At 41.5% G+C, this 20,498-nt stretch overlaps 1 protein-coding gene across 6 annotated transcripts in view; it reads right to left on the bottom strand.

The window, feature by feature from the left end:
• Positions 1-19,161, bottom strand: part of TTR (transthyretin) — a 30,526-nt gene extending 11,365 nt beyond the window's left edge. The window contains exons 1-5 of one of the 6 annotated variants that reach the window (XR_001000747.1): positions 18,942-19,146; positions 17,889-18,019; positions 15,641-15,776; positions 11,823-12,006; positions 3,008-3,032 (exon numbers count right to left, since the gene is read on the bottom strand). Coding sequence is in view for 3 of the 6 variants with exons in the window: in XM_011933282.1 (XP_011788672.1) it covers positions 15,524-15,776; positions 17,889-18,019; positions 18,942-19,010 (453 nt within the window). In the remaining 3 variants the exon portion in view is untranslated. Of the gene's footprint in view, positions 1-3,007; positions 3,033-11,529; positions 11,541-11,750; positions 12,007-15,435; positions 15,777-17,888; positions 18,020-18,935 lie in introns of those variants that run through there. The other 5 variants (XR_001000748.1, XR_001000746.1, XM_011933284.1 and 2 more) reach the window with 5 other exon arrangements.
• Between the last annotated feature and the right edge of the window lie 1,337 nt (positions 19,162-20,498).

Raw genomic sequence — 20,498 nt, 5'->3', positions numbered from 1 at the left:
GTGCTGCCTGTGCTGTAGCTCTTGGTGGACAAAAAGCAGTTAGAGGCATAAAGACTCTAAATTTTCTTGTTTGACAGGTGCTATCAAAATGTTTCAGGAGGTATTTGTGATTTGTGATTAGGCTTTGTGATTTTTGTTTTCAGAAGATATCTCAATATTAGTGTTTTTTGTTTTTGGGCTGTGTGTGCGTACACATAGTGCCAGCTTCGAAGCTATGAGATTGGAACACTGCCTGATTACCCCAGGCTCAGTGTAGCTAAAATTGGACTCATTATCTCTGACTGCAAACCTGTTCTTCTGCTCATATCCCTGAACTCAGTTACTCTCTCATCCATTCACACGATTAGCCAGGACGGAAGCCTGAGGCTTCCTAGACTCCTCTCATTCTCTCACAGCCCACAACAAAGCTATCATCACTCATCTGCTGATTTTCTATTCAAATACCTCTATAGACATCGAGGAAAAGAAGGAAATATTTAAACATCCTGGTATCTGAGAAGTGGCCTCAATGTCATTACAAGCTAATCTGGCTCTCTCCTAGCTGAGCTGTGTTGATCCCTTGGATGTAATCTCACAGAACATCAACACCAAACAAGGTCGCTCTGAGGCCATGACAACATAAGACAAAAACAAAAATCACTGTGAAACCCACAAAATACCAAATGTCACCCTCCCACTAAAATGAGTAACTGCTGCTGCTTTACAAATCACGCCTTTATCTCTACTCTGGTCTGCCCTTCCTGTAGAAGTGCTTGAGATACCCAACCATAGAATTATCCCCAGTTCCTTAGACTCTCCCCAAAGTCACCCAACCAAAGCCCGAGTCCTCTAACAGGTTTTTTTCTAACACCCTCTTAGTGAGATGCCCCACGGTTTCCCATGGAATATGCTTTCTCTTACTGGAAGGAGTAATAAACCCAACTGATTCAACCGCATAGATGTGTTCCTGGGGAATGTGGACTGTGTAGCGTATTGACACCATTCTCTCCTTTCCATTTCTAGTTAAATCCTGTTTTTTATCATCACCAGCCTTTATTATCATCAGCAACAACATCCTGTGTAGTTTTCCAGGTTCCATTGTTCTTCCCCTCTCAGCCTTTTTCACGCTGCCATGAGATTACCTCACCCACCCCACCAGTGGATTGTGTGAAACTTTTTGTTTATCAAAAATGGGCCACGGAATATAATATATTTACAACATAAACTCCTAGATATTATGCACTGAGAAGAACACAATATCATTTCTGTAATATTCTTGCCAAAAATGCATAATCCCATTTCAGTCATGAGAAAAACATCAGGCAAATCCAAATTAAAGGATACTCTCAAAATAACTGATGAGTACTCTTCAAAAATGTCAGTCATGAAAGACAAGTGTTGTAAGTTGAATTGTGATCCCCCAAAACAGATAAACACATTCTCACCCCTAGTAACTCAGTGTGTGACCTTATTTGGAAATAGAGCTGCTGCAGATGTAATTCACCAAGACAGAGTCATATATGTCACAAAAAAACAGATACTACATGATTCTACTTATGTGCAACTGAAGTAGTCGAATTTATAGAAGCAGAAAGGAAAACGGAGGTTACCAGGGGCTGAGGGGAGAGAGTAAAGATGAGTTGTTGTTTAATGGATATAGAGTTTCAAATTTGCAAGATGACAAAGTCCTGGAAATCTGTTTCACTACTATGTAAATATACTTAACGCTACTGAACTGCACACTGAAAAATTAAGATGGTAAATTTCTTGTTACATTTAAAAAATTAGATATATACATATACATGTGTATAAATATATATTAATTTTAAAAGATGAGATCATGCTGTTTGGTGTGGCCTCTAGTCCAATATGGCTAGTGTCCTTATGAGAAGATAGCCATGTGAAGGCAAAGACACACAGGGAGACTGCCCTGTGACAACAGAGGCAGAGATTGGAGTGATGTAGCTGCAAGCCCAGGAAGCTTTGAAGAAGCAAGGAAGGATTATCCTCTACAGATTTCAGAGACAGCACAGCCCTGCCAACATTTTGATTTTGGACTTCCGGCCTCTAGAACTGTGAGACAATACATTCTTGTTGTTTTAAGCCACCCTGTTTGTTGTTACTTGTTATAGCAGCTCTAGAAAAATGCTGCAGCAAAGAGAGACTGAGAAGCTGTTATAGGTTGGATGAAACTAAAACGTATTTCTATCAGTGTTCTTTTCCTGGTTTTGATAATTGCACTATGGTCATGTAAGTGGTTAATATTAAGAGAAGTTTGGTAAGGAGCTCTATGTACTATTTTTCTAACTTCTTTGAAAGGCTAAAACTAGTTCAAAATGAAAAGTTAAATAAACATGGTATCTTAGGCTCTTTGTGCTGCTATAACAAAATACTTTAGACTGGGTAACTTACAAAGAACAGAAAGCTATTTCGTACAGTTCTGGGGACTGTGAAGTCCAAGATCAAGGTGCCAGCTAGTAAAGGCCCAGTCTCTGCCTCCACGATGGTACTTTGGTGCTGTGTCCTCCAAAAACGGAGAGATGCTGTGCCCTCACGTTCTGGAAGGGGGAAGGGCAAGAGAGCTGAAGCCTATGTGAATTGTCTTATATAAGGGCCTTAGTCACATTCCTGAGGGAGGAGCTCTTACGGCCTAATCACCTCTTAAAAGTTCCACCTTTTAATACAGGCATCTGCAATCTGAAAATCTGAAATCTGAAACGCTCCAAAAGCCAAAACATTTTGAGCTCCAACAGAATGCTCAAAGGAAATGTTGAGTGGAGCACTTTGGACTTCGAATTTTCAGGTTAGGGATGTTCAACCAGTATCATGCAAATACTCAAAAACTGGAAAAAAAAATCTGAAATCTGAAACACTTCTGGTCCCAAGTATTTCAAATAAGAATTACTCAAATAGTACCATCACATTGGCAACACCTGAATTTTGGAGGGAATACAATCAAACCATAGCACATTGTATAGATTTTTTTAAAAAATAAGAAACACTGATTTGGAATACTAATCTAACCTGCAATTGATGTGGGAGAAACAACTCCTCTACGTTGCTTTCACTAACAGAGTGCCTGGCCTGACATACAAGGGGCAAGGTTCATGAGCTATCCACATCCATCAAGCTGCCCTCTGCTCTCTGACCTGGGTTCTCCAGCAGTACTGACCACACGTGCTCGTTTCCATGCCTCCCCTGTTTCACATGACTCCATTCATCTATTGTATCGTCTCCAGTAATCTCTCTTTTGTCCTTAGGCAGCACCACTCCACAGCTGCTTCTAATTCGGCTCCCAAAGCACAGCCCTGGGCTCTGGGAAGGAGGAGAAGATGGCTAGAGAGAGCGAGACAAACACATTTAAAGGTAGGGACTAAGTGTGCATCCTATTTTTTTTGTTTTTGTTTTTTTTTTTGATGTTTACATCTAAAACAATAAGAAAAAGTAGTCCCATCTTTGGCATTGCTTCCATTTCCAAAACTGCTGAATATCTGTTCTTATCTCAGAAATGATTTTCCAGGTTTTGGCAATCAAGCATCTTGAAATATCAGGATGGTTAATGGGAAAAAATCACCAGTCAACTTCTGTATGTGACCAGACCAATGATTTTTATCTGTAAAGTCTAGGTTCATAGTCTCAGGGCATCTACTGATTTCAATGGGGATCCCTGGTTCCCTAAAGATAGAATATGTGGCAAAGGAGAGCCTTTAGAAGAGGTAATTGTGAAATAGCCTCTCACATATAAATATCTTATTCAAATATTACGTTTATTTGAGTGTGCCTTACACAGACATCATATACAGCTTTTTCTTCTTGTTAAAAAGGGTAGGGACATTTTATGATAATGAATACCCTTCTTTTAAATGACATTGTTGTTTAAACTCTCCCCCTCAATATTCACACACAAACACACTCACACCGTTATAGAAAGGAGTTGTAACACAGAGGATATATGCAGTAGTGTGCTGGAATCAGCAACTAATGGCTTATTTTAAATTTTCAGAAATTTCGTGAGCTGGTTATTGAACATAGCATTAACTTACATTCAAACAAAGGTAATAAACAGTCAAATCTTATTGCTTCCTAACTACCTTACCGGTACTCTTGAGGCTGTTTCTATCTATTGTATCTGTATAGTGGAAATACTACACTAGACTTCTATACAACTCTTCCCAGCTGTGCATTTAGTGACATCGTGGTGGTAGTTTGAAATTGCCATGGTGAGATTGTTTTTACCATGAAAATTGGCACACATAACAAACCTGAGCTAGCTTTTTTCTCCAAAGAGCCAGTTAAACATTTACCGTCCACCGTACCCACAGCACACACACCTTCTTTACAAAGACTGACTTTATTGGAATACAAGTGATTGATTCACAAGGTAGAAAGTTCACACAGGTAAATGGGATCAGAACCTCATCATTCATCCCTCTGTCAGGCATTGGTTACTTTTTAATCTACCTCATGATTTTTCCCTGAGGAATGCAAATCAAACCTCTTTCCATCACATACACATTTTAAGATCTGACGTGCATTCCTTTTCCTGCATTTCTATGTCTGCCTCCCTAATGCAATGTCACATCAACTCAAATCTTCATCGCTACAAATGTGTCAGTGTGATTCCTCTACCTTCTCTCAATCAGTCCTGTGACGTTCATTCTACAAATTTTGTTTTGCTTTTTAAATTCATCCCCTCAAGCATTTATCCTTTGAGTCGCAAATAATCCAATTACCTTCTTTAAGTAATTCTAAAATATACAGTTATTATTGACTATAGTCACCCTGTTATACTATCGAATAGTAGATCTTATTCATTCTTTCTGTTTTTTGTATGCATTAACCATCCCTGCCTCCCCCCAGCCCCGCGCTGTCCTTCATAGCCTCTGGTAACTATCCTTCTATTCTCTATGTTCATGAGTTCACTTGTTTTGATTTTCAGATCTTACAAATAAGTGAGAACATGCATTGTTTGTCTTTCTGTGCCTGGCTTATTTCACTTAACATAATAATCTCCAGTTCCATCCACTTTGTTGCAAATGGCTGGATCTTATGGCTGAATAGTGATCTGTTGTGTATATGAACCTCATTTTCTTTATCTATTCATCTGTTGATGGACACTTGGGTTGCTTCCAAATCTTAGATATTGTCCACAGCGCTGCAACAAACATAGGAGTGAGTGCAGATTTCTCTTTGATATACTGATTTCCTTTCTTTTAGGGATGTACCCAACAGTGGGATTGCTGGATCATGTGGTAGCTGAATGTTTAGCTTTTTGAGGAACCTCCAAACTGTCCTCTATAGTGGTTGTAATAATTTACATTACCACTAAGAGTGTACGAGGCTTCCCTTTACTTCACATTCTTTATTGTTTATTTTATTTTTATTTTTTATTTCCATAGGTTTTTGGGGAACAGGTGGTATTTGGTTACGCGATTAAGTTCTTTAGTGGTAATTTCTGAGATTTTGGCGCACCCATCACTAGAGCAGTATACACTGTATGCAATTTGTAGTCTTATCCCTCACTCCGCTCCCATCCATCTCCCCTCCCTGAGTCCTCAAAGTCCATTGTATCATTGTTATGCCTTTGTATCCTCATTGCTTATCTCCCACTTATGAGTGAGAACATACACTGCTTGGTTTTCCATTCCTGAGTTACTTCATTGAGAATAATGGTCTCCAATTCCATCCAGGTTGCTGCAAATGCCATTATTTGGTTCCTTTTATATCACACTACTCAGCCATAAAAAGTACATATACATATATATAATGGAATACTACACAGCCATAAAAAGTAACTTTATTAATAAATGAGTGGATAAAGAAATTGTGGTGTATATGTGTGTGTATATATATATATCCACTCATTGATTGATGGGTATTTGGGCTGTTCCCTATTTTTGCAATTGTGAGTTGTGCTACTATAAACATGCATGTGCAAGTGTCTTGTTCATATAATTATTCTTTTCCTCTGGGTGGATAGATACCCAATAGTGGGATTGCTGCATCAAATGGTAGTTCTATTCTTTTTCTCCACATTCTTGCCAGCATTTGTTATTGCCTATCTTTTGTAATGTAAACCATGTTAACTGGACTGAGATGATATCTTATTGTAGTTTTGATTTGCACTTCTCTGATGATCAGTGATCAAACGCTGTTTTCTTAAACTCAGCTTCCATCATGTTGCTCCCCTGCTCCAGAACCTACAAGTCCTCCCCATTACCATACAAAGGGACCTTCAAAGGGTAGATGATAGTACAGTACCTGTATAAGTTCAGGGTCCTCCAGAGAAACAGAACAAACAGTGTGTGAGTGTGTGTGTGTGTGTATGTATTAGAGAGAGAGGGAGAGAGTGATGCTATACATATATCTGAATTAAACTTAGTTTTCCTGTCCATAGTTCCTTGTGGTATCAGCATACTTAATCTTATCTGTTGGAACCAACTCAGTTTGACTTCCAGTTTAATGCTCAGCCTTCTTCGTTTTTCCATGAATTCCATCCACCTTTTGGAGGCTATGGAGCATCTTGACATAAAGAGGAATGTGTTGTCTGGTCACTGACTGTCTTCTGTCCATGCTGCTTCCACTGAAATGGTTGTTTTCTCCCTTGGTCTGTAATTGCCTGATGCATTTTTCCTGCTGTGCATACAAAACCAATTCACTGAGACCATAGTATTGCAGTAAAGCAAGAGTTTAATTAATGCGAGGCCAGCCATGTGGAAAAACTGAAGTTATTACTCAAATCAGTCTCCCCAAAGGCTTGGAGGTTAGGGGATTTTAAAGGAAAGTGTGGGCCAGGTGTGGTGGCTCACACTTGTAATCCCAGCACTTTGGGAGGCCAAGGCAGAGGACTGTTTGAGCCCAGGAGTTTGAGGCCAGCCAAGGCAACATAGTGAGAGCCTGTCTCTATAAAACATTTTTCAATTAGTCAGGTGTGATGGTCCACACCTGGAGTCCCAGTTTCTCAGGAGACTGAGGCAGGAGGATTGCTGGATCTCAGAAGTTTGAGGCTGCAGCGAGCCGTGATGGTGCCAGTGCCCTCCAGATTGGGCAACAGAGCAAGACTGTCTCAAAACAACAAAACAACAACAACAACAACAACAACAAAAAGAAGCATAGTTTGGTGGGCAGCGGGCTAGGGAGAGGGAATGTTGATTGGTTGGAGATGAAATCATAGGGATGTGGAAAAAAACGGTCCTTGTGCACTGAGTCAGCCTCTGGGTGGGGGCCACAGGACCAGTTGAGTCACGGTTGTGGGCTGAGGTGAAGTCCAAGTCAGTTGATTGTCAGAAGTGTAAAAGTCTGAAAAAACCTTTTAAAAGGCCAATCTTAGGATTTATAACAGTGATGTTAGTTACAGGAGTAATTAGGGAAGTTATAAATCTTGTGACCTCCAGAATAGTGAGTGACTGGTTAGTGTTTAATTATGCCTGTATCTTAGCATAATTTAGGCACATCTCAAAATCCTAACCTTGTGCCCTTTTATTAGTTTTACAATGGTGGTTTAGTTTGGGAAGAGCTATTATGATTCTTGCTTTAAGGTTAAACTGTAAAATAAACTCATCTCAAAGTTAGCTTGGCCCATGCCCAGGAATGACTAAGGGACAGCTTGAAGGTTAGAAGCAAGATGGAGCCAACTATGTCAGATTTTTATTCAATGTCTTTTCCAGGGGACATAGTTTCACCCATAGCAATGGCCATGAAACGACATAAGCAGAAGATACTAATACAGAACAACAAAGACCTAAAGGTGCCTTTGCAAAAATTATGACCTGTGAATGTGACCTTATTTGGAAATAGTCTTTACAGATGTATTTAGTTAAGAGCAGGTAATTAGGGAGGACCCTAATTCAGCATGACTGGGGTCGTTAGAAGAAGAAAATATGGAAAAAGACACAGGGAGAGCATCACGTGATGAAAGAGGCAGATCATGGAGTGACGTGGCTGCAAGCCAAGGAACTCCAAAGATCAAGTGCCACCAATAGAAACTAGAAAGAAGCAAGGAAGCATTCTTCCCTGCAAGGTTTGGAGGAAGCATGGCCCCAAAATACCTTAATTTCAGATTTCTGTCCTCCAGAGCTGTGAGACAGTACATTTCTGTTGTTTTAAGCCACTCTGTTTTTGGCGCTTTGCTACCACAGCCCTAGGAAATGAATAAAGCCTCCTGCGGGGTTCTTCCAAATGTTGTCCTAGGTTGTCATAGATTCATCGAAATCTATGCCATTCTGAAAGTCAAAAATTACTCTTAATATTTAGCTCAACTTCTCTTTTTGCCTTGCAATACTGACCATATTTTCTCATGGTATTGGCTATTTGAACCTCTCCTGTGGACTGCGTGTCCACCCACATCTGTCATCTTGTACAGATACAGGGGGCCCATTTATTTAATGTTGATTTACTAGAACTCTGTGTCTATTAAAGAGATATGAACTGTGTTTCAAAGATGGGACATGTAGAGGAATAGTCGTCTAGGTTGTAGAAAACCACATCAGCTAAGATGTCGTGGTGGGAGTTAGTGTGATCATAGCAGAGAGGGAGACGAGAACTGGATTTTCAGAAGCAGAGAGTTGGAAACTCCTGATGGAAAAAGTTGGAGAGGTAGGTTAGGTTCAGGTTAGAGAGCCACTGAATGCTATGTTTGGAGGCTTGTTTTAGGATAAGGAAATAGATACATAAGGTCAAGCAATTTGCCCAAAGCCATCCGGGGAGCTTTGGAAAGCCCTGAAAAGCAGAGAAACTTAAATTTGCCAGAGTAGTTATTGAGTTCCCAATTAATTTAAATGGCGAGGAACTGCTCACCTAAAGCCTTGAAATGCCAATGAATGCTTATGAGAAAAGCCTGCCAATATCCTGCTTCTAACATATCAACCTTGGTGGCCTCCAGCCAGCCCTACACTTGATTCCCATAAGATACCCCAAAAGATAAATGAGTATGTTAATTAATTCCATTCATAACCTTCCCCACTAATCAGAAACACAGGCATCTCTTAATTCCCTAAAGCTGAAGTGATCTTCTTCATGGTATATCAGTTTTCCCCATGACCTCAAGAATAGGAATGTGGCCAAAGATTTCATTCTATGATGAACAAATTTGGGGAAGGGGACTGTGATGGTTAATTTTATTGTCAACTTGGTTAGGCCTGTCTTTGGTCAAACACCAGCCTAGATGTTGCTGTGAAAGTATGTTTTAGACATGATTGACATTTAAGCCCGTAGACTTTGAGCAAAGTAGATGACCCTTCTCAATGTGGGTGAGCCCCTTCCAATCGCTTGACAGCCTTAAAAGAATAGACTCAGGCTCCTCCTCCTGATCCATGAGGAAAAAGGAATTCTGCTTCCAGATGAGACTGCAACATCAGCCCTTCCCTGGATTTCTTGCCTGTGGGTCTGCCCTGTAGATTTTAAACCTGCCAGCTCCCATAATTGCATGAACCAGTTCCTTTAAAAATACATATACAGTTTATTTTCTTTCAGACAGAGTCTTGCTCTGTTGCCCAGACTAGAGTACAGTGGCATGATCTCAGCTCACTGCAACTTCTGCTTCCTGGGTTCAAGCGATTTTCCTGCCTCAGCCTTCTGAGTAGCTGGGACTACAGGTGCCCGCCACCATGCCCGGCTAATTTTTGTATTTTTAGTAGTGATGGAGTTTCAACATGTTGGCTAGGCTGGTCTTGAATGCCTGACCTCAAGTGATCTGCCCACCTCAGCCCCCCAAAGTGCTGGGATTACAAGCATGAGCCACCACACCTGGCCATATGTATATAGTTTTAAACTGATTCATATTTTCAACCTGTTTTGATTATGAAAATCCATAGCTATTTAACAACAGCCAAATGAATATGTAGCATTCTCAAAATAGGCAGGTTAGTGACCAATACAATCACGGTAGTAATAGAGTGAACCTTATGAAATTGCCTATATTTGACCATTTGATCTATAAAAATGGCAATTTGCTATGGATTAACCAATATGCATGGAACAAGGACTTGCTAACAACATTGAATAGAATTGGAGACATTGATTTTGTTTTGTATTTTGGGAAAAGTTTTTGTGAAAAAGTCTAAACTTATACTATATTCTCTTCAAGTTTCTTCCTCTCTCAATACAGCCAGTTAGAGGGTAGCAAGATTTGAGATTTGAATTTGGAGGAAAATAGAAAGACCACCCAGGTAGGTTTAGACCTAAACCATGTGTCTAACTCAGGTTCTACTGGAGAATCCTGGTTGGAGATTATGGGCAAGTGGTAACTATTCTTGTCCCAGCCACATGACTGATGTCAAGGTTCCCTTCAATGGAACCATGTTGCTTTTAAGACAAATTCACAGCTGTATTGGGTGGCAGATAAAACCAACTTTCACTCCAGCCTCATGTCCCACCAGTTCCAACCCTACTGTGGTAGAGATGGTTGTTGGCCAACTCAGATTAGTGCTCCTCTTCTAGAACATAGAGTTAGTTGTTCTGGGAAATGTCTCCCAGTCAGGGGCCACATTTCTCAGCACATCTAGATTGGGGCATGTAACTAGCTCTAGCCAGTGAGATGTCAGTGGGACTCACGTGTGACACTTCAGCACAGAGGGGTCTAATACCACACTATGTTCCCTCAGTCTGCCGGCTAAATGTCACCAGAGTGATCTTGAAGCCACAAGACTAAATCAAACTGTCTCAAACAGTCACCATTAGAAGGAAGGCCACCCTAAATAGTCTCTAGAACAAAGAGTTCTGCATTGGACCTGGCACGAGTGAGACATAAACTTTTACTTTGTTAAGGCTCCAAGATTTAAGGTCATTTGTGATAGCAGCACAACCCATCCCACCTCAATACCTTTGCCCTTCAACATTCTGAATCATCGTCTGCTCTCTCAACTTATCAAATTGTTTCACTTGGTTGGGCCTTGCAAACTGTGTTCTCTCTGCCTAGAATACCTTTTCCCTTGTCTATCTGACAAATTACCAACACTCAGATTAAGTGACACCTGTTCAGAGTCATTTTCTGATTTCTCTAGGGTGTTGGTTTTTTCCTCATTCTTACCTTTGCTGTGCCTTGTACCATAGCCTCCTGCCAAACCATGATGAAACAGCGTGGATCTGGCCTGAACTGATTGGATGGCCTGAGTCTCTGCAGGTGTGTCTTGTTGGAGCTGCCCTTCTCTTAAATCAAAGAAATGCCCAGAGTAGGGGCCGGGTGTAGTGGCTCATGCCTGTAATCCCAGCACTTTGGGAGGCTGAGGCAGGTGGATCACCTGAGGTCAGGAGTTCGCGACCAGCCTAGTCAACATGGCAAAACCCCATCTCTACTAAAAGTAGAAAAATTAGCCAGGCGTGGTGGCCCGCCCCTGTAATCCCAGCTACTTGGGAGGCTGAGGCAGGAGAATCGCTTGAACCCAGGAAGCAGAGGTTGCAATGAGCTGAGATCATACCACTGCATTCTAGCCTGGGCGACAGAGTGAGACTTTGTCTCAAAAAAGGAAAAGAAAAGAAAAGAAAAAAAAGAAATGCCCACAGTAAAGAAGTGGGCCCTTAGAATGTGTCTTTTGCTATTCACTGAAGGTTACAGGAAAATAAGGCTTTCTCATTTACAGAATGTGTCTTTTTAATGACTGCAGATCATATTTAATATGTGCGTTGCTTGCAAGAAATTGGAAATTTGGATCTCTCCTAGCATTCTGCCCAGATACGTTCTAGAATTTCTTTGCTTCTTTGTAGAATTTTGACTCTTGTTTTTTTGGAAGGGACAATAAGGGAATTAAAAAAATCAAGTTAAAATGGAATGAAAAGTACCTTTCAACAGGAATGTTTTATTGTCTCTGCCTGGACTCCTAACATAGCTTATGAGGTGAAAACACTGCTTTAGTAAAAATGGAATACTCTTGGTTACATGAAATCCCATCCCTCGTCCTTCAGATCCTCTGGAGGAGAAGTCCCTCATTCCTTGGGATTGGTGACGACAGCCGTGGTGGAATAGGAGTAGGGGCTCAGCAGGGCAGCGATGGTGTAGCGGCGGGGGCCGGAGTCATTGGCTGTGAATACCACCTATGAGAGAAGACAGACAGGATCCATTTCCACCAGAGCCCGAAAACCGTACAGATGACACACATGACTGACCACTGGAAATCCAGTGCCAACTTAATTAATTTTATTCTTTTATATTTTGGAACAGTTTGAACAGAAGGAAAAAGCTCAAATACAGGGGCAAGCCAAGCCTTTGAAACCATGCACAGCCCTTAGAGCAGGAGTACAGAACCAGGTCTTGTTTTGCAAATTCACATCAAAAGTCAGGATGGCCCTAGCTTGACTAAGGGAAATCCCAGAAAGCCTAAAGGCTGTATCTATTTTGTTGGTTTTAGAAAAAAAAAGGTGGGGAGAATGCAAAAATGCAGAGTCATTGAAAAGCTGCTGCAATAGTGGCTGCCAACCACAGACTTAGACACTTAGCATTCTGGAGCTGGAAACATTCTTCCCATTTTACAGATGAGCAAACCAGACTTGAATTATTGTATTGCCCCAGTCTACATACTGATGGAACCACAGTAGGAAGAAAAGTCTCCTGTCTCCAAGCCCAGAGATTCCCCTACCCCACTATTCTTTGCATTTTCTAACATGAAGAAGAAAAAGTATATTTTTATGTATAGCAAGCAATGAAACATGAACCAAAAGCATTTCAGGGCTCTATTTACAATACAGAGTGTGGAAGATCATGGTGGAATTTTGAAATATACATGCATGCACTAGACCTCATTTAAGCTTTGTAACTGGGCAAATTGTGGATCAAAATGCTGTTCCAGATAGTCACACAGTTCTGTCAAATTCAGTAGAGTATCTGCAACTCGTGTGCTGGGACAGGCTTGATTCTCAGAGTGAGGCAAGTTGGGATAAATTGAGGTCAGAAAAGAGGTAGAAGACAGTAAAGATGTGTTTAATTTGATTTATTTTGTATATGGGCCTTGGATTGAGTTTTGGACACACTCTGCATAAATACATTTTGTTCCAAATATGGGGAAAAGAAACCCGGATTACTTAGGGATAGGAAGAAAAAAGGAGCTGAGTGAGCCATACCAAAAACAAAAATAATATCGGGGCAAGAGGAAGTGAGAATCACCTAAGAATCTCTTAAGAAGAAAGGGCTCCCCTTAAGGCCAACTCCCTAGAATCAACTAATAAAAATATCTTTTATCTTATGGTGACATTGACCTTCAGCCCACTTGATTCTTCTTAAAAATTATAAGAGGCATGATCTGTGATCAAAAATCCATGAAGTAGCTGGGTGTACTGGCTCACACCTGTAATGCCAGCACTTTGGGAGGCTGAGGTGGGTGAATCACCTGAGGTCTGGAGTTCGAGACCAGCCTGGCCAACATGGCGAAACCCTGTCTTTATGAAAAATACAAAACTTAGCTGGGTTTGGTGGCGTGCACCTGTAATCCCAGCTACTTGGGAGGCTGAGGCAGAAGAATTGCTTGAACCTGGGAAGTGGAGGTTGCAGTGAGCCGAGATTGCACCACTGCATTCCAGCCTGGGTGACAAAGCAAAACTCCATCTCAAAGAAGAAGAAGAAGAAGAAAAAATCCATGAAGTGAAGAGGCCTAAGAGCTCCTAATAAAAGTTTCCAATTTCCCTTGGTGAATCTAATATGACCACCTGGGTCACTGGCCAAGGTAGAGGTGACCAGTTCTGAAGGAGGCATTTATCAGAAGAAGCTGTATGAAGCCCACCATGCACCAGTCACCAAAGTGAGACACTGGAGCTCATCTCTCACTACTCACTCTCTCTTGTTCTCCATATTTATCTGGGCTTCAAGCTGGGCTGACGGTCCTGCCTAATCTGTCTTACTTCAGTCCTTTCCCCTCCATTCCAAGGGTAGGGATGTATTTTCATTTCTGAATCTCCAGCATCTAGCAGAGTGTTCCACACATAGAAGCTTTTATTTTTTAAATGTTTGTTGAATGAATACTTCAAGAGTGAAGAGCAGTCAAGGAAGCTGAGATCTAATGAAAGAGAACAACACGTGGGCAGTATGGCAATGAACTTTTTAGATGGCTCCCATCAGGCTGAGACCCAAGTCTTAGGCAAACAACGGTCTCAGGTAGGCAGTTCTACTACTCAAGGGTAGGTAGGGGCTGAGACTCTAGGGGCAATGTCTTGTGCTGGGCACCACTGAAACCCTGCTGCTGCCCTGACCAGCGTCCATGTCTTGCTGCCTGGCTGAGGGGTAGTCAGGGACATGCTTCTTGGTAGATGGGGCTCCCTTGGTGACTTGTGGGCCCCAGAAGTCAAACAAGCCCCTATTGTTTCGCTGGTAACATTACCTAATAAAGGAACCACTTTATAGCAATTCAAAGTCTCATCCATGACTAAGCCAGAGAATAGTTCCCTTTCATGCTGAGCTATTTTTGATGGAATTAGTTGATCTTTAACTCTGACCAACATGTCTGGATTCTATTTCCATGACAGCCATCTGTTTCAAATGACTTAAGAAATTAAGACAAGGGGAAGACAGGGAGATGTATAACTGTTCAAAGATCCTCACCATAGGCAAGGGAACAGAGCACGTTACAAATGTGGCTTTTCTTTTTTTAAGTTTGGCTTTTCACAGGGGAAAAAATTTCCTGGGTCACAATGCGAGGCAGAGCAGAATTGAGGGCAAACCCAGCCTGGGCCTTGTTTGTAAACATTTCTACTTGTGTGTTTCCTAGCCTTGTGACCTTTGACAAGTTATTTGACTTCCTGGTGCCTCATTTGCTTCATCTGTGAGATGGGGGTAATAATAGGACTGACCTCAGTGGCTTGTTCCTGAGGATTAAGTAGGTTAAATATGGAAAACACTTATAATTGTGTCTGCCACATGGTGTATGCTTAGTAAATGTTATCTACTGTATTGCCATTATTACTTTGATTTTATTGTCTCTCTATGTATGTGTTGCCAAGAATCACTTGTCCAAACCTCCGAGGAGCCAGATGTGTTTTGGAATGAAGAATGTTACAGGTTTTAGAGAAATAAAATGGTGCACCTCTTGTTTCTTTCTTTTTTCTTTTTTTTTGAGACGGAGTCTTGCTCTGTCGCCCAGGCTGGAGTGCAGTGGCTGGATCTCAGCTCACTGCAAGCTCTGCCTCCCGGGTTTACACCATTCTCCTGCCTCAGCCTCCCGAGTAGCTGGGACTACAGGCGCCTGCCACCTCGCCCAGCTAGCTTTTTGTATTTTTTAGTAGAGACGGGGTTTCACCGTGTTAGCCAGGATGGTCTCGAACTCTTGACCTCGTGATCCGCCCGTCTCAGCCTCCCAAAGTGCTGGGATTACAGGCTTGAGCCACCGCGCCCGGCCGCATCTCTTGTTTCATACACTCTACGTGGGGTCTGGAGGTCTGCCTCATAAACATATTATTTCAACAGCAAATACATCAATATTCATGTAAAGTGGAATGAAGAGACTATGAATAGTGTCATGTAAGTTCAAGTCATGTTACTAAATGGGTTTTCCTCAAAGTCAAAAAGAAATGTGCTTCTCAGAGTGTTGTGAATTTGTTCTTGTATAATAGGAGAGGGAACCTTTGGTCATTCATCACCTTCTTCAGGACATTTCTGTGGTATGCTAAGTAAAACTGTGCATTTCCTGGGATACCAAAAGCAAAAAACAAAACCAAAACAACCCTCGAAGGTTTGTCTACTCACCTCTGCATGCTCATGGAATGGGGAGATGCCAAGTGCCTTCCAGTAAGATTTGGTGTCTATTTCCACTTTGTATATCCCTTCTACAAATTCCTCCTCAGTTGTAAGCCCATGCAGCTCTCCAGACTCACTGGTTTTCCTATAAGGTGTGAAAGTCTGGGTTAAGTTAGGCATGGAGGAAACAAATGGCATGGAAAAGTAATACCCCCCACTCCACCAACACACATAAACGTGTTACATACATTTCCCTCAACTAAGTCAGAAGTAGGGAAAACTCTTAACTGTCTGAAATTAAATGGCAAAACGTTTGTAAAAACTTTTTGAAAAGCTCACTGTAGATATTTTTCTCTGATAAGAAGAGAATGTAGGTATAATTTCTTTTTATTTTTGAGACAGAATTTTTACTCTAGTCACCCAGGCTGGAGTGCAGCAGCATGATCTCAGCTCACTGCAACCTCTGCCTCCAGGTTCAAGGGATTCTCCAGTCTCAGCCTCCCGAGTAGCCGGGATTACAGGTGCCTGCCAACATGCCTGGCTAATTTTTGTATTTTTCATAGAGACGGGGTTTTGCCATGTTAGCCAGGTTGGTCTTGAGCTCCTGACCTCAGATGATATGCCCACTTCAGCCTCCCAAAGCGCTGAGATTTACAGGTGTGAGCCACCGCCCCTGGCCGGGTATAATGTTTTCTTAAGAAAGAGTCCTTGTGATTCAAGATTGATGATTGGATGGGATGTTGTGACCATCCCTCGAAGTGGCCACAGCTGTTCTAACTCTGCACTTCTCCAGGACAGCAGGGTCTCGCTCCTCTCGCTTGTGGTGTGAGGATACCTTTCAGAGCATCTGCACACCACCAGGGAGTGTCATTTGCACACACAGTGGAAAACCTAAAGTAGGAAGAAGAACCTGTATCTGACTCTTCCCTTTTATATATTTAACCTCTCTGATAACTCTTTGCCAGCAACAAACACTAGACAACCTCTATTTCCATGTAAGTACCAGCTCCATAGTTGCATGTTGGAAATTGCTTCCCATTAGACTGCAACAGCTATGACAGATAAAAATAGCAGTTGTCTTTACTGACTCTGATTGTGCACCTCCTCCTTTCTTCTTTACATTTTTTTTTTTTGTCCTGACACAAGGAGAAAGATTCACAAGAACATTGGAATATTTTTGGTATCCATTTTCTCTCGCCCTTAGAATAGTCCCGTAACCACTCTTCATGTTATGCTTGGCATTTTATATAAACATAAATGAATTACCAAATAAAAAGTCAGTTAAAACCAGACCTAAGAAAATGATCTTACCAATAATGGTTGAAGAATCATGTGGTTCTTGGAGTTCAATTAAAATACAACAGAAATTCTTCTCTGAGGAGAAGTAAGTACTTAATAGTTCCTCTTCTGCTGGGTGCGAAGGGTCTCCTGATTGCTCTGTCTTTCGGTCAATTCGCTTAGGTTTATTAATATATATTTTCCTTGGAGTTTTTGCTAGTGCAGGTAGAAAAACTCCATGAAAATTGTAAACTGGCTAATGAAGGTTAGAAGTCACTCTTGCACATGAAGTTGGGTGATCATGGGATTAGTCTGGGACTGTACTTTGCCTCATGGATCCATTTCTTCTGTCTTTTTTTTACTTTTTTTTTAACTGAGCTTGACAGCCTCCAGCCTTGCACACAGTAGGTGCCCCAAAGTGTTCATTAGGCAAAAGCCCTGGGTTTTGGGTGATCCAAATGAACTACAGACAGATGCCTAGTCAATAATATTTCTGAATTCCTTTCCTTTCATTAGTGGGTTAATACACATTGTACCTCTTTCCTAAAATTCTAAGACAAGGACTCTCACCTTTGGTGTTACCCAGGGACACCAGGGAATCTGTGAAACTCCTAAAATCACATATATGGTTTTGTGTGTGTGTATCTGTACATTTTTTCTGGGCATAGAATCTTTAGTTTTTATCACCTACATAAAGTGGTCTGTGACCCAAAAGGGTTGCACACCACAGCTGGAGGGGAGGAGTTCTGATTCCTTCTTTTCTCTACTGTCTACCCCTAAATGATGCTCAGGTTCCTGGTCACTTCCTAGCTAAGCAAAACAAAAAGAAGGCATCTTCAGAGGGCATACTTGACCTCTGCTCACGTTTTTCAATCTACTTGTAAATTCTTTAGCAGATGATGTGAGCCTCTCTCTACCAAGTGAGGGGCCAAAGGGAAGATAAAACCAACTCCTGTGGGAGGGTTCTTTGGCAACTTACCCAGAGGCAAATGGCTCCCAGGTCTCATCAGCAGCCTTTTTGAACACATTCACAGCCACATTGATGGCAGGACTGCCTCGGACGGCATCTAGAACTTTGACCATCAGAGGACACTTGGATTCATCAACGCCCTGGGTGTAGAGAAGACAAGTGAGAAGTTAACAAAATTGATCAGAGTGAAAGGATTTATTCTTTATGGTGTTAGAAATCTGGAACAAAACAAGAATTACACGCTGATTCCATTATCAGGAACATAGTGTTGACAGTTAATGAGCTTCCCTACTCAGTAGAACACAGACATAATTGTTTCCAAAGCAAGAATGGTTTCTGCCTCCAGACATGCTGCTATCAACCAGGGATGTGTACAATGAATTTTAAGGGAGAGAATAGGCCCCCTGAGAACAGTTGCCTTGTTAAACTTCTCCATTTGAATGGAATTACTGAAAAGAGGTAATGCACCATACACAGGACCAAAACAGTGTTTCCTGAGATCATTTTAGTTGTTGCTCTAGTCACCCCCTCTTACGGGTTGTTATAAAATTATGTCAGACTACATCCAGACCCATTGTATAGATTAGTTAATTCTTCTAGAGGATTTAAGAATTAGATATCTGACTAAAATATTGTTCACTAAGCCTTTTAAAGATTAATCAGTAAATACATTTTGATTAGCTATAGGGCCAGAATATAATCTCATGCAGTTTGCCCCCCAAATACATTTTATAAAGGGATACTTTTCTGAAAATTCAGGATTAACAGCTTCCTTAATATCACATCTTTATCTCTATCATCGATCTGAGGAAGTGGAGATATCAGACATTACAGACCCAGTGCACCAAAGCAATGAGGCAGAATCCCCAGAGTTCAAGTCCCAGCTCAGTAAGCTCAGTGGAACTTCATTCTTTTTGAAGTTTGAATTAATGATATTAAAAATAGATGCTGGGTACCCTTGCCCTAGTGACAAAAGCTGGTTGGCAAAGCTGGAAGGAGTCACTCCTACTTCATTTAGCATGCATTTTAAATGTAGGAACGGGATGTCCCAGAAACACTCACCGTAGGACCAGCCTCAGACACAAATACCAGTCCAGCGAGGCAGAGGAGGAGCAGACGATGAGAAGCCATCCTGCCAAGAACGAGTGGACTTCTGTGATGGCTGCTCCTAGCCTGGGGCTTTTATACTCACTTCTCCTGGGCTAGGCTGCTTATCCCTGCCAATCTGACTCCAAACCTGCTGATTCTGATTATTGACTTAGTCAACAAAGAGAGAATAAGTAACCCATACAAATATGAACCTTGTCTAGAGAGATTAGAGCATCGGAACATTAACTCTATGAAATATTCTTAATAGGTCATTTGACCAGAACAAAACAATCAAAACAAAACAAAAATAGTCTTCTCCCTGTGTGACTCTGTGCACTAACATTCTTGGGGATATATTTTTCCTCCCTCACATATTTCTATGCATATTTTCCATTTTTATACATTTTTGTCTTTCATTTTAGATGCAAGATTTTAGACAGATGCAAGTTGTAATAATGTATTTCATGTTGAATGACATTTGGCTGCACAGGCTTAAATATAGTGCATTAGAAAATGTTTGCACTTGATGGATCCATGGGTCAACAAGGAAAAACCCTTGGCAGTGCTCACATTTTTAAAAGCCTACATTTTAGCCAAACTAAGTCATTTGGAAGCTTTGCTTAGTCAGCAATTTCTCCACAATGTGTGTGTGTGTGTGTGTGTGTGTGTGTGTGTGTGTTCTGCCTAGATAAGGTCCACGTCAATCTAAGACAGAATAGCATCTTCCCTCCCTCCTTCCCTCTCTCCCTCCCTCCCTTCCTTCCTTCCTTCCTTCCTTTTTTCCTTCCCTTTTTTTTTTTTTTTGACAGGGTCTCACTCCGATGCCCTGGCTCGAGTGCAGTGACACGATCACAGCTCACTGCAGCCTTGACCTCCAGGCCTCAGGTCATCCTCCCACCTCAGCCTCTTGCCCAGGCTGATCTCGAATTCCTGGGCTTAAGCGATCTGCCCACCTTGGCCTTCCAAAGTGCTGGGATTACACGTGTGAGCCACTGAGCTGGGCCAGAATGGCATATTTCAACCTGGCATTGATGACCCTGAAATACAGAGAACGAAATCTTCTTTACTGACTCTCCTGCATTGGGCATGCAGGAACAAGGCTGCCAGCTGGTTTTTGACAGAATCAAACTTGCTGGAAGAAAGTAGAGATGACCGTGAGAACCAGAAGGCATGATTGACAACAGATTCTTTTCCTCCTGGCCGACGTATTAATACAAGTCCAGAAATTATGATGATTTGGTGATTCATTAATCACGTACAAAATCCTCTGTGTGTATGTGTGTGTGTGTATGTGTGTGTGCACTAGCATGTGTGGCTTTGTTCATGGATAAACAAATCAGGTGTTTGTTCCTTATAAGATAAATATGTAGAAGACATAGAGCAGACAAATATTTTGGACAAATACATGCCAAGAGCGAGTCCAGTCTGGAGCACTAAGGGTTGAGGGAACAGTCCCATAACTGATAGAGTCAGATTAGAAAAAATTCAACAAGAAATCCTGAAGCACAGGAGTTTTCAGGGAGTAGTGGA

Source organism: Colobus angolensis, unplaced genomic scaffold, assembly GCF_000951035.1.
Source record: "Colobus angolensis palliatus isolate OR3802 unplaced genomic scaffold, Cang.pa_1.0 Scaffold125, whole genome shotgun sequence".
Taxonomy (NCBI): Eukaryota; Metazoa; Chordata; class Mammalia; order Primates; family Cercopithecidae; genus Colobus; species Colobus angolensis.
The sequence above is the reverse complement of the archived record's forward strand: the minus strand, read 5'-3'. Positions and strand labels throughout refer to the sequence as shown.